Below are 14,748 nucleotides of genomic sequence, written 5' to 3'. Positions count from 1 at the left end.
AATCTTGAACTTTTGGGCTCAAGTGATCCTCTTGCCTCAGTTTTTCATTTTTAGTATAGATGGGGTCTCACTCTTGCTCAGGCTGGTCTTGAACTCCTGAGCTCAAGTAATACAACAACTTGGCCTCCCAGAGTGCAAGGATTACAGGTGTGAACCACTGCACCTGGCCTAAAAGTTAGAATTTCTAATTTACTTTAGAGTTTATATATAAGGATTTTTAGTTTCCTTTGCTGAGAATCTGTTGTTTCAGTCTGAGTAATTTAAGCAAGTGGCTTCAGGAAGCTCATCAATCCATAGAACATATATTATAGTACATATACATCTCTAATTCTCTCTAGGCATACTTTTGTGTATGTTAAACATCATTATGTAGATATATTACTAGTAATAATGTTGAATTAATGTCACTATATGTTCATGTTACTTGATATTTCTTTGCATCCCTGGTAATAAGTGGGGTATAAGATTTGTTTTTTATAACAAGGCAGATTAATGATTTAATTAATAGAAAATTTAAAATAAGATTGTTGCATTCACATGATTAATTTTTATTAGAGGATCTGCATCTTGGTTATGACTGGAATAAGTGATAACTAGATACGTATTTTGATTATTAGGTTGTCTATCAGGGACCTACTAAACCACGCATTTTTCGCTGAGGATACAGGCCTGAGAGTGGAGTTAGCAGAAGAAGATGATTGCTCAAATTCATCCTTGGCTTTAAGACTCTGGGTTGAAGACCCTAAAAAATTAAAAGGCAAACACAAAGACAATGAAGCTATTGAATTCAGTTTCAATTTAGAAACAGATGCACCCGAGGAAGTGGCATATGAAATGGTAGGTAAATCCTATTTATGTTCCCCCTATCCCTTGTAGTATCAGGATTAACATCTTTCTCCTCATTGCTTTCTTCTCATTTTCTTTTTTTTAAAAAATTTAAAGGCTGAGCACAGTGGCTCACGCCTGTAATCCTAGCACTCTGCGAGGGTGAGGTGGTTGTATTGCTTGAGCTCAGGAGTTCAAGATCAGCTTGAGCAAGAGCAAAACCACACCTCTACTAAAGACAAAATATCTAACCAGGAGTAATAGTACACCTGCAGTCCCAGCTACTCAGAAGGCTGAGGCAAGAGGATCCCTTGAGCCCAAGAGTTTGAGGTTGCTGTGAGCTACGATGACACCATAGCACTTTACCTGTGACAGGGTGACAGAGTAAGACTCTGTCTCAAAAAAATAAAAATAAATTAAAAAATTGAATTATTATTGTCAAATGTTATGTCTATGACAGGATACTGAGTTTGTATGCACATTATAAAGAATAATAAAACACCGTGTGTTTTAAGAAATAGAATATTACCAATACCTTAGAAGCCACATATGTGCCCCTCCTATTTGCATTTTCCTCCCTTATCACCACAAGTAGTATCTACCCTAACTTTTGTGTTACTTATTTCTTTGTTTTCATTATAGTTTATCTAAGTAATATATCGTTTTATTTTGAAATCTTACATGACAAGCACACATCTAGATGGTTATAGAAGGGGTGATGTTGGTATGATGAGGTGAATAGTACCAGGAGAGGATAAGCTGAAGAGAATCTCTTGGTTATACTCTGGCTTTGGTTTCCCTACAAATTTATAAGTGCTACTTTTAAGGAGGTCAGGGTAAGGTTATGAGTGAGTTCATGAAATAAACCCATGGCTCAGCACAGTCAGGGGACCAGCAGGGCTATTCTGCACACCAGAAATTAGTTGTCTTCTAACCATGTAGTTTGATAGGGAGTGTGCTGCTCTGACTCTTTGTTTCTCATCTCCTTGTGACCAGCCACACCCTCAATAGTAGATCATGACAAGTAACTTCTGGCAAGTGAAATGCATGCCCACACTCAACTCCAGGCAAGGTGCTTGCAGGAGGTATGTGCAGGAGCTGCAGCACCACGTGGTCAAGACCAGCCAAGTACAGACCATCTGAGCTGGGCTCACCTGGACATTCTGATCTTAGTATAAAAGGAAAGATGGCACAATAATAGTGGGGATCTTGTAGATGCTAGCCTTTAACATGTCTGCCTGTCTGGTTTGGTTACACTGTTGTAATCTGTAATGATTACCTTGAGGATCTGTTGTAAAACTACTACCCTGGTATTTTCTCTTTATTATCTTCCTAGACTTCATTCACTCCTGTTTTGAATCTCATATTTCCTAAATCTCATGTCCTTTCTTTTTATGGCTTAGTGTTTCATTTCAGTGTCATGTTTCCTTTGATAGCTTCTTATGAAAAGGCATGTGGAAGATAAATTCTTTGAGACTTGCATGTATGAAAATGCCATTTTTGTACTTGTATTTAATCAGTCATTTGGCTAGCTAAAGCAGTTTATGTTCGAATTTTTTTTTTTTTAAATTTGGAATCATTGCTCAATGCTCTTCTAATTTTTAGTATTGCTATTGAGAAGTTCAAAGTTATTCTGATTCCTGAGCTTTTGAATGTAACTCATTGTTTTCTTCTCTGGAAGCTTATAATATCTTCTTTTTCTCCTTAATCTTCTAAAACTTCAGTGGAGCTGCACACCCTGGGGCCTCTAAACTTGACATCAGTCCTTCAGATTAGGCATTCAGTCGGTCCTAATACAGGCAGCCAAATGGCCCTGATAATCACAGGAGGAATGAGGAGCTGCCATGTGGTACTGGAAAGTCCTAGAACAGGTGTGGAGAGCTTTGTGCTTTGGGGAAGCTAGTGCTGACACCAGACCACCTGTCTCAACATCCAAAAATCCCCTTAGTCAGTTCAACAGCACTATTGCTGGCATATAGGTACCCCACACAGTTGGCCCAGGCTCCGTCTTCCAGGCCCTAACTGCCTCCTGGGAGCTACCTACGGGATCCCAACTAGAATATCTCACAAGAACACTTTAAGGAAACCCTAATATTCGAGCTTAAAAATTTAAAAAATAGATAAATAAATTGAAAACACATGTAGACAAGAATCAGCTAAACCTTGGCAACATAAAAAATCAGAGGAGATCAACTCCTCTAACATTACAAGGAAGATACCATTGAAAATACCATCCATACAGAAATTGTTGAAATGACAGAAACAGAATTCAGAGGCTGGGTGTGCTGGCTCGTGCTTGTAATCCTACCACTCTGGGAGTCCAAGGAGGGTGAATTGCCTGAGCTCAGGAGTTGGAGACAAGCCTGAGCAAGAGTGAGAACTGATCTGTATTAAAAAATAGAAAAACTCAGAGGCGGAGCAAGATGGCAGCCGAATAACAGCTTCCTTGCATCTGGGCACCGTGAGTCTGGGGATATAGGACTCCAGGCATCTCTGGCTGGTGGGATCTGCCTATCATCACCCCTGAGAGGATACAGGGAGTCAGCGAGAGACTTCTGGACCCCAAGAGGAGGACTAAAACAGTGGAAAACCGGCAAGTGGTCACGTGTGTTCAATCTGTCTAAACCCGCCCGCAACTGTAAGTTCAGAAGCAGCGAGACTGCAAACCAGAAAGGCCTTACCTGTGAACTGTTTTGGTGTCTTTGGACTTGGCACTCAGCTGAACTGCCTTGGGGAGAGCCTGAGCGGGAGTGCGGAGAACTTTGGCCTTTGTCTAGGGCCCCAGTCTGAGCTGCTGAGCCAGACGGACCTAATAGTGTTTGGCTCTGGGTCACAGGCAGCCATTGTGAGCGATCTGCCCCGGCAAGCTCTGCCCTCAGGGTCGCAGAGCTGGAATTGGGTGGGAGCTGGTAACCCAGCGACCAAGTAGACTAAGGGCAGGGTCTGAGCCGCCTTGCAGCCCTAACCCTCGGGGGCAGAGGGAGACCAGTTTTGGCACACAGGGTAAGTGGATAGCCACTTCAGCAGTGATTCCAGCGACAAGCACTTCCCTGGGAAAGCTTCTGCTCAGCAAGTGAACAAGCGCAAAGTGCATTTTAAGTGGGCTGAAGAGAGATTTAGGGTGTCTACCTGCTGGGGTTTGAGAAACTAGCAGCCTCCAGTCGTATCAGAACTGTGATTAACATCTCATACCCCAGAAGACCACGTGTTGCCCAGACAATATTCAATAACATATACATACTGCTTTGTTTTTTTTTTTTTTTTTTTGGTTTGGTTGTTTTTTTTTGGTTATTTTGATGTTGTTGATTGTTGTTTTGTTATTTAAGTTCAACCTTTTCCATACAGATCCTTTTTCTTTCTAAATTTTTCTAGCTTAATTATAATTTCCCATTGCTGCCTATTTCAATAATTAGAACTTCATTTTTGTTAGTGTTTCTACCGCTATTATTTGGTTTTTCCAGTCAATTTTATCCCGTAAAGTTTTCTGTTTGCTTGTTTTGGTTTGATTTATAGCATTTTTGTCTTTCCTCTCAACCTGGTGGAGGTGGGGTACTGTGTCTGATCTGGTTAGCAAAGAGCTGCTGAACTCAAGGGAACCACCCAACTTGGCACCCCCAAAAGGTGGGGTTTTTTAAGGTTGTATCAAAGTACCCTACTGTACACCTATATTGCTCTGTCTCCCTCTTTCTGTGCCTCTCTTCTTTTTGTCAATATTCCTTTTACCCACCCCCTCTCCTTTCTCTATTTTTCTTTTTTTCTTATCACTTGGTCCTCCTTTTTCTCATCCCTTTTTTGCTCTTCAACCTTCTCACCCTTCTGGTCCTGTAACCCTTAGTCCACAGGCACGAGAACTTAAAGAGCAAGAGGAAGTGAAAGGAAAATTAGGGCAAGGAAACAGATAAAAGAAATCACTCATGAGGAAGAATCAGCAGAAAACTCCAGGCAACATGAAGAACCAGTCCAGAACAACCCCGCCAAGGGATCATGAGGTAGCTACTGCAGAGGATTCCACCTGTAAAGAAATGTTAGGAATGACAGAAAGGGAATTTAGAATACACATGTTGAAAACAATGAAAGAAATGATGGAAACAATGAAGGAAACTGCTAATAAAGTGGAAAATAACCAAAAGGAAATTCAAAAACAGAATCAATTAAGAGATGAACGATATGAAGAATATAAAAAGGATATAGCAGAGCTGAAGGAAATGAAACAGTCAATCAGGGAACTTAAAGATGCAATGGAAAGTATCAGTAACAGGTTAGACCATGCAGAAGAAAGAATTTCAGAGGAAGAAGAGAAAGTTTTTGAGATAACTCAGATAGTAAAAGAGGCAGAAAAGAAGAGAGAGAAAGCAGAACGTTCACTGTCAGAATTATGGGACTTTATGAAGCGTTCCAACATACGAGTTATAGGAATTCCAGAAGGGGAAGAAGAATGCCCCAGAGGAATGGAAGCCATACTAGAGAATATTATAAAAGAAAATTTCCCAAATATCACCAAAGATTCTGATACACTGCTTTCAGAGGGCTATCGGACCCCAGGTCGCCTCAACTCTAACCGAGCTTCTCCAAGACACATTGTGATGAACCTGTCCAAAGTCAAGACAAAAGATAAGATTCTGCAAGCTGCCAGGAGTAAGCGCCAGTTGACCTACAGGGGCAAATCCATCAGATTGGCAGACTTCTCTAATGAAACTTTCCAAGCAAGAAGACAATGGTCATCTACCTTTAATCTACTTAAACAGAACAATTTCCAGCCCAGAATTCTGTACCCTGCTAAGCGAAGCTTCAAAATTGATGGAGAAATCAAATCATTTACGGATATACAAACATTGAGGAAATTCGCCACAAGACCAGCTCTACAGGAAATACTTCAGCCTGTTCTGCACACTGACCACCACAATGGATCAGCAGCAAAGTAAGAACTCAGAAATTAAAGGACAGAACCTAACCTCCACACTGATGCAAAAGATAAAACTAAGCAATGGACTCTCACAAAATAAGATGAATAGAATACTACCACACTTATCAATTATCTCAATAAATGTTAATGGCTTGAATTCCCCACTAAAGAGACATAGATTGGTTGACTGGATTAAAAAACACAAGCCATCCATTTGCTGTCTGCAAGAAACACACCTGGCTTCAAAACACAAATTAAAGCTCCGAGTCAAGGGTTGGAAGACAATTTTTCAGGCAAATGGAATTCAGAAGAAAAGAGGAGTTGCAATCTTATTTTCAAATACATGTGGATTTAAAGCAACTAAAGTCAAAAAGATAAAGATGGTCACTTTATATTGGTCAAGGGAAAAATACAACAAGAAGACATTTCAATTCTAAATATCTATGCACCCAATTTAAATGCTCCCAGATTCTTCAAACAAACCTTACTCAGTCTGAGCAATATGATATCTGATAATACAATAATAACAGGGGACCTTCACACTCCTCTTACAGAGCTGGACAGATCCTCAAAACAGAAATTAAACAAGGATATAAGAGATTTAAATGAGACCCCAGAACAACTATGCTTGATAGACGCATATAGAACACTCCATCCCAAAGATAAAGAATATACATTCTTCTCATCACCCCATGGAACATTCTCCAAAATTGATCATATCCTGGGACACAAAACAAATATCAACAGAATCAAAAGAATTGAAATTTTACCTTGTATCTTCTCAGACCATAAGGCACTAAAGGTGGAACTCAACTGTAACAAAAATGCTCGACCCCACACAAAGGCGTGGAAATTAAACAATCTTCTGTTGAATAACAGATGGGTGAAGGAGGAAATAAAAGAGGAACTCATTAACTTCCTTGAGCATAACAACAATGAAGACACAAGCTGCCAAAACCTGTGGGATACTGCAAAAGCAGTTTTGAGAGGAAAATTCATCGCGTTAGATGCCTGCATTCAAAAAACAGAAAGAGAGCACATTGACAATCTCACAAGAGATCTTATGGAATTGGAAAAAGAAGAAAATTCTAAGCCTAAACTCAGTAGAAGAAAAGAAATATCCAAAATCAAATCAGAGATCAATGAAATTGAAAACAAAAGAATCATTCAGAAAATTAGTGGAACAAGGAGTTGGTTTTTTGAAAAAATAAATAAAATAGATAAACCATTGGCCAGACTAATGAGGAATAGAAAAGTAAAATCTCTAGTAACCTCAATCAGAAATGATAAAGGGGAAATAACAACTGATCCCACAGAGATACAAGAGATCATCTCTGAATACTACCAGAAACTCTATGCCCAGAAATTTGACAATGTGAAAGAAATGGATCAATATTTGGAATCACACCCTCTTCCTAGACTCAGCCAGGAAGAAATAGAGCTCCTGAACAGACCAATTTCAAGGACTGAGATCAAAGAAACAATAAAAAATCTTCCAACCAAAAAATGCCCTGGTCCAGATGGCTTCACTCCGGAATTCTATCAAACCTTCAAGGAAGAGCTTATTCCTGTACTGCAGAAATTATTCCAAAAAATTGAGGAAGAAGGACTCTTCCCCAACACATTCTATGAAGCAAACATCACTCTGATACCAAAACCAGGAAAAGACCCAAACAAAAAGGAGAATTTCAGACCAATCTCACTCATGAATATAGATGCAAAAATTCTCAACAAAATCCTAGCCAGTAGATTACAGCTTATTATCAAAAAAGTCATTCATCATGATCAAGTAGGCTTCATCCCAGGGATGCAAGGCTGGTTTAACATAGGCAAGTCCATAAACGTTATCCACCATATTAACAGAGGCAAAAATAAAGATCACATGATCCTCTCAATAGATGCAGAAAAAGCATTTGATAAAATCCAGCATCCTTTTCTAATTAGAACTCTGAAGAGTATAGGCATAGGTGGCACATTTCTAAAACTGATTGAAGCTATCTATGAGAAACCCACAGCCAATATTTTACTGAATGGAGTAAAACTCAAAGCTTTTCCTCTTAGAATTCGAACCAGACAAGGTTGTCCTCTGTCAACTTTAGTATTCAACGTAGTGCTAGAAGTTCTAGCTAATACAATTAGGCAAGACAAGGAAATAAAGGGAATCCAAATGGGAGCAGAGGAGGTCAAACTCTCCCTCTTTGCTGACGAAATGATCTTATACTTAGAGAACCCCAAAGACTCAACCACAAGACTCCTAGAAGTCATCCAAAAATACAGTAATGTTTCAGGATATAAAATCAATGTCCACAAGTTAGTAGCCTTTGTGTACACCAATAACAGTCAAGATGAGAAGCTAATTAAGGACAGAACTCCCTTCACCATAGTCTCAAAGAAAATGAAATAGCTAGGAATATACCTAACGAAGGAGGTGAAGGACCCCTATAAAGAAAACTATGAAATCCTCAGAAAGAAAATAGCAGAGGATACTAACAAGTGGAAGAACATACCATGCTCATGGATGGGAAGAATCAACATTGTTAAAATGTCTATACTTCCCAAAGCAATCTACCTATTCAATGCCATTCCTATGAAAATACCAACATCGTACTTTCAAGATTTGGAAAAAATGATTCTGCGTTTTGTATGGAACCGGAAAAAAACCCATATAGCTAAGGCAGTTCTCTGTAACAAAAATAAAGCTGGGGGCATTAGCATACCAGATTTTAGTCTGTACTACAAAGCCATAGTGCTCAAGACAGCATGGTACTGGCACAAAAACAGAGACATAGACACTTGGAATCGAATTGAACACCAAGAAATGAAACTAACATTTTACAACCACCTAATCTTTAATAAACCAAACAAGAATGTACCTTGGGGGAGAGACTCCCTATTCAATAAATGGTGTTGGGAGAACTGGATGTCTACATGTAAAAGACTGAAACTGGACCCACACCTTTCCCCACTCACAAAAATCGATTCAAGATGAATAAAGGACTTAAATTTAAGGCATGAAACAATAAAAATCCTCCAAGAAAGCATAGGAAAAACACTGGCAGATATTGGGCTGGGGAAAGACTTCATGAAGAAGACTGCCATGGCAATTGCAACAACAACAAAAATAAACAAATGGGATTTCATTAAACTGAAATGCTTCTGTACAGCTAAGGAGACAATAACCAAAGCAAAGAGACAACCTACACAATGGGAAAGGATATTTGCATATTTTCAATCACACAAAAGCTTGATAACTAGGATGTATAGAGAACTGAAATTAATCCACATGAAAAAAGCCAACAATCCCTTATATCAATGGGCAAGAGACATGAATAGAACTTTCTCTAAAGATGACAGACGAATGGCTAACAAACACATGAAAAAATGTTCATCATCTCTATATATTAGAGAAATGCAAATCAAAACAACCCTGAGATATCATCTAACCCCAGTGAGAATGGCCCACATCACAAAATCTCAAAACTGCAGATGCTGGCGTGGATGTGGAGAGAAGGGAACACTTTTACACTGCTGGTGGGACTGCAAACTAGTACAACCTTTCTGGAAGGAAGTATGGAGAAACCTCAAAGCACTCAAGCTGGACCTCCCATTTGATCCTGCAATTCCATTACTGGGCATCTACCCAGAAGGAAAGAAATCCTTTTATCATAAGGACACTTGTACTAGACTGTTTATTGCAGCTCAATTTACAATCGCCAAAATGTGGAAACATCCTAAATGCCCACCAACCCAGGAATGGATTAACAAGCTGTGGTATATGTATACCATGGAATACTATTCAGCCATTAAAAAAAAATGGAGACTTTACATCTTTCGTATTAACCTGGATGGAAGTTGAAGACATTATTGTTAGTAAAGCATCACAAGAATGGAGAAGCATGAATCCTATGTACTCAATTTTGATATGAGGACAATTAATGAGAATTATGTTTATGGGGGGGAAAGAGAAAGAGGAAGGAGGGAGGTGGGTGGGGCCTTGGTGTGTGTTACACTTTATGGGGGCAGGATATGATTGCAAGAGGGACTTTACCTAACAATTGCAATCAGTGTAACCTGACTTATTGTTCCCTCAATGAATCCCCAACAATAAAAAAAAAAAAAAATAGAAAAACTCACCAGGTGTTGGGACAGGCATTTATATTTCGAGATACTTAGGAGAATTGCTTGAGCCCAAGAGTATGAGGGTGCTGTGAGCTAGAACACTGTGGCACTCTACCCAGGTTGACAGAGTAAGCCTCTGTCTTAAAAAAAAAAAAAAAAGTATTTAGAATATAGATGGCAAATAAGGTGAATGGAATTGAAGAGAAGTTGGAAACAGAAATCCAAAAAGTAGTACATAGTCTCAAGAAAACAATGAAATTAAAGACAAAGTAACCAAGGATTGGGAGATAATTAGGAAGGATATAACAGAGCTTAAGGAATGGAAGGAGGCACTCAAGGAGTTTTAAAACACAATAGATAGCCTCAGGAATACAGGAAAACATGGAGAAAAAAGAATTTCAGAAATCAAAGACAAGACTTTTAAACTAACCCAGTCATTCAAAGAGGAAGAAAAGAGGGTGGCGCCTGTGGCTCAAGGAGTAGGGTGCCTGTCCCATATACCAGAGGTGGAGGGTTCAAACCCAGCCCCAGCCAAAAACCAAAAAAAAAAAAATAAAAATAAAAAAAACAACCCAAAGAGGAAGAAAAGAGCAAAAGCAGAGTAATCTCTTAGATATGGGACTACACAAAGTGCACAAACATAGAAATCATAGGGATCTTAGAAGGGGGAAAACATCCTAAAAGCATGAAGCTCTGGTTTAAGACATCATGATGGAGAAGTCACCAAGCATGGCAAGAGACCCAGAAATACAGATACTAGGTAATTACAGAACGTCAGAATGACTTAATTCAAGCAAAGCATCTCCTAGACACATTGTAATTAACTTGGGGAAAGTCAGAATGAAAGAGAAAATTCTGAAAGCAGCCAGGTATAAGCAACTTCTTGCCTACAAGGGCAAAAAGATCATGGTGACAGCAGACTTTTCAGCCACAACTTTGTAAGCCAGAAGAGAATGGTCATCTGTTATTAGCCTTCTTAAAGAAACCAACATTCAGCCCAAGATTCTATATCCTGCTAAATAAGTTTCATATTTGACAGAGAAATCAAATCTTTTACTCACAAGGAAACATTAAGGAAATTTGCCATGATAAGACCAGATCTGCAGGAAGAACTCAAACCCACTCTATACACGGACCATCACAGTGTACCACGAATAAAGTGAAGACACCCAGGACAAAGCCTACTTTCCACAATGGTGCAAGTGATAAAACTAAGTAATGGACCTCTACAAAATAAGACAAACAGAACTCCAAGATACATTTTAATTCTCTCAGTAAATGTGAATGTCTTGAATTCCCCACTAAAAAAGCATGGTCTGGCTGAATGGATAAATAGGCACAAGCCAAATACATTATGTCTTCAGGAAACACATATAACCTTCAAGGACAAAACAAGGGTCAGGAAGAAGGCTTGGAAATCTATATTTCAGGCATATGGGAATCAGTAAAAAGCAGGAATTTCCATATTATTTGCAGATTCTTTGGGCTTCAAATTAACAAAAGTGAAGAAAGACAAATTTGGACACTATATACTGGTCAAGGGAACACTACAATAAGAAGACCTTTCAATCCTAAGTATGCGCACAACTAAAATGCTCCTAGATATATAAAAGTAACCCTAACCAATCCGAGCAATATGATCTTCCAGAACTCCATAGTAACTGGGGATGTGAACTCCCATCTGACACAACTGGACAGATCCTCCAAGCAGAAACTAAACAAATAAATAATGGACTTAAACACAACTTTTGAGCAAGTGGGCTTAGGAGACATATACAGAACATTCCACTCCAATAATACTGAGTGTATGTTTTTCTTGTCAGCCCATGGATCATTTTCCAGAATTAAACATATCTTAGGGCATAAATCATATGTTAATAAATTTAGAATAATTTAATAGAAATTATACTTTGTATCTTTTTGGACCATCATAGAATAAAAGTAGAACTCAATTCCAAGAGAAATCTTCAAATCCACATAAAATTACAGAAACCAATCTTATGCTGAATGACAGCTGGGTAATGGAGGTGATAAAGAAGGAAATCATTGGATTCCTCAAACAAAATAACATTGAAGCTGTAAGCTGTCAAAGCCTGTGGGATACTGCAAAGGTAGTTTCAACAGGGAAATTATTACATTAAAAGCCCACATCCCAAAAACAGCACAAATCAACAACTTAATGAAGCATCTCAAGGAACTGGAAAATGAAAAGCAATCCAATCCCAAACCTAGCAGAAGAAAAGAAATAGCCAAAATTAGAGCAGAAATAAATGAAATTGAAAACAGAAGAACCATTTGGAGGATCATTGAAACAAAAAGTTGGTTGTTTGAAAAGATTAATAAAATTGATAAACCCTTGGCCAGATTAATTAAAAATAGAAACGTTTCTCTAATAGACTTAGATCTCTAATAACCTCAATCAGAAATTAAAAAGGGGAAATAATTAAAGATACCACAGATATGCAAATGATCATTACTGATTATGACAAACAACTCTATCCCTAGAAATTTGAAAATGAAGAAAATGGAACAATACTTAGATTCATGCCATCTACCTAACCAGAACTAGAAGTCTTGAACAGACTAATGTCAAACTCTAAAATAGCAACAATAATAAAAAGATTCCAAGAAGGAAAACTCCTGGACCAGAAGGTAGTACACTAGAATTCTACCAAACTGTCAACGAACAGCTCATACTTACATTGTAGAACCTATTCCAAAGCATTGAGAAGGAAGGAACCCTCCGCAACTCCTTCTACAAAGCAAATATCACCCTGATGCCAAAACCAGGAAGGATTCAACCAAAAAACAAACAACTATAGACCAATGTCAGTGAATATTGCTACAAAAATATTACATAAAATCCTAACAAATAGAATACAGCTACACATTATAAAAAAGTACATCATGATCAGATGAGCTTTGTCCCAGGGATGCAAGGTTGGTTCAACATACGTAAACCCATAAATGTAATTCATCCATAAGTAGAAGCAAAAACAAAGACCATTTCTATAGATGAGCGGTTTTCAACCTGTGGGTTGTGACCCCTAAGACCATCGGAAAAAACATCCTGCATATCAGATATTTACATTATGATTCATAACAGTAGCAAAATTACAGTTATGAAGTAGCAACGAAAATAATTTTATGGTTGGAGGTCACCACAACATGGGGAACTGTATTAAAGGGTCCTGGCATTAGGAAGATTGAGAACCACTGCTTTAGACACAGAGAAAGCATTCAATAAAATTCAGCATCCTTTTCTGAGAACACTTAACGAAATAGGCATTAGTGGTACATTTCTTAAAGTGAGAGAAGCCATCTACAACATATTGACAGCCTATATCGTACTGAATGGAGCAAAACTGAAGGTATTTCCACTTAGAACTGGAATCAGACAATGATGTCCACTATCGCCACTACTATCCAACATAGTGCTGGGAGTTCTAGCAAATGCAATCAAGCAAGAGTAAGATAGGGTATTCAGATAGGGGCAGAGGAGGTCAAACTCTCACTCTTTGCTGATGATATGATCTTATTCTTAGAAAAACACAGGGAATCAACCACAGGCTCCTGGAAGTGATGAAGAAATACAGTAATGTCTTAGGGTATAAAATCAATGTGCACAAATCAGTAGTCTTCATATATTCAATAACAGTCAAGCTGAGAGTCCAATCAAAGACAATACCGTTTACAGTAGCTTCAAAGAAAATGAAATACCTGGAAATACACCTAACAAAGGATGTGAAGGATCTCTACAGAGAGAACTATGAAACTCTGAGAAAAGAAATAGCAGAATATATTAACAGATGGATGAACATGCCATGCTCATGGCTGGGAAGTAGCAACATTGTTAAAATGTCCATACTACCCAAAGCAATCTACATATTTAATCCAATCCCCAGCATAGCACCAATGTCATACTTTGAAGAACTTGAGAAAATTAGTACTTTTTTTCATGTCAAACCAGAAAAAACATGAATAGCTGATGCAATTCTACAAAATAAAAACAAATCTGTAGGCATCACATTACCAGACTTCAGGTTATACTACAGGTCTACACTGATCACTTGCTATTATTACAAAAATAGAGATATAGATCTATGGAACAGAATAGAGAACCTAGAGATGAAATCATCCACATATCACTATCTGAACTTCAATAAACCAAAGAAAATCACGCACTGGGGGAAAAAATGTCTATTTAATAAATAGTGCTGGGAGAACTGGTTAGCCACATGTAGAAGACTGAAACTGGACCCACACCTCTCACCACTTACAAAAATTGACTCAAGAAGATTTTAATCTAAAATAGGACATGATAAAAAAATCTAGATGAAAGTGTGGGGAAAATCTCTAGGTAACATTGGCCTGGGAAATGACTTTATGAAGACGACCCTGATGGCAATTGCAGCAACACCAAAAATAAATAAATGGGATGTGATCAAGCTAAAAACTTTTGCATAGCTCAGGGCACAACAACTAAAGCAAACAGGCAACCTTCAGTATGGGGGAAGATATTTTCATGCTACAAATCTTCCAAAAGCCTGATAACCAGAATCTATAAAGAACACAAGCAAACAACCACATTTATCATTGGGCAATTGATTTGAACAGAAATTTCTTCCAAGAAGACAGTTGAATGTCCAGTGAACACATGAAACAATGCTTATTGTCCTTAATCAGAGAAATACAAATTAAAACCACCTTGAAATATTATCTAACCCCAGTGAAAATAGTCTACATCACAAAGTCCCAAAGCTGCAGATCCTGGTGTGGACGTGGAGAAAAAGAAATATTTATACACTTTTGGTCAGATTATAAACTAATAGCCCTTTTGGAGAGAAGTATGGAGAATCCTCAAAGAGCTAAAAGTAGGCTACCATTTGATCCTGCAGTGC

The 14,748-nt window shown here is 38.2% G+C and overlaps 1 protein-coding gene across 1 annotated transcript in view; it reads left to right on the top strand.

Moving 5' to 3' along the window:
- Positions 1 to 14,748, top strand: part of WNK3 (WNK lysine deficient protein kinase 3) — a 348,186-nt gene that overhangs the window by 84,644 nt on the left and 248,794 nt on the right. Inside the window, exon 7 of the mRNA XM_053579253.1 lies at positions 618 to 837. Coding sequence (XP_053435228.1) covers positions 618 to 837 — 220 coding nt within the window. The remainder of the gene's footprint in view (positions 1 to 617; positions 838 to 14,748) is intronic.

Source organism: Nycticebus coucang, chromosome X (genome assembly GCF_027406575.1).
Source record: "Nycticebus coucang isolate mNycCou1 chromosome X, mNycCou1.pri, whole genome shotgun sequence".
Classification (NCBI taxonomy): Eukaryota; Metazoa; Chordata; class Mammalia; order Primates; family Lorisidae; genus Nycticebus; species Nycticebus coucang.
This window is presented reverse-complemented; position numbering and strand designations above follow the sequence as displayed.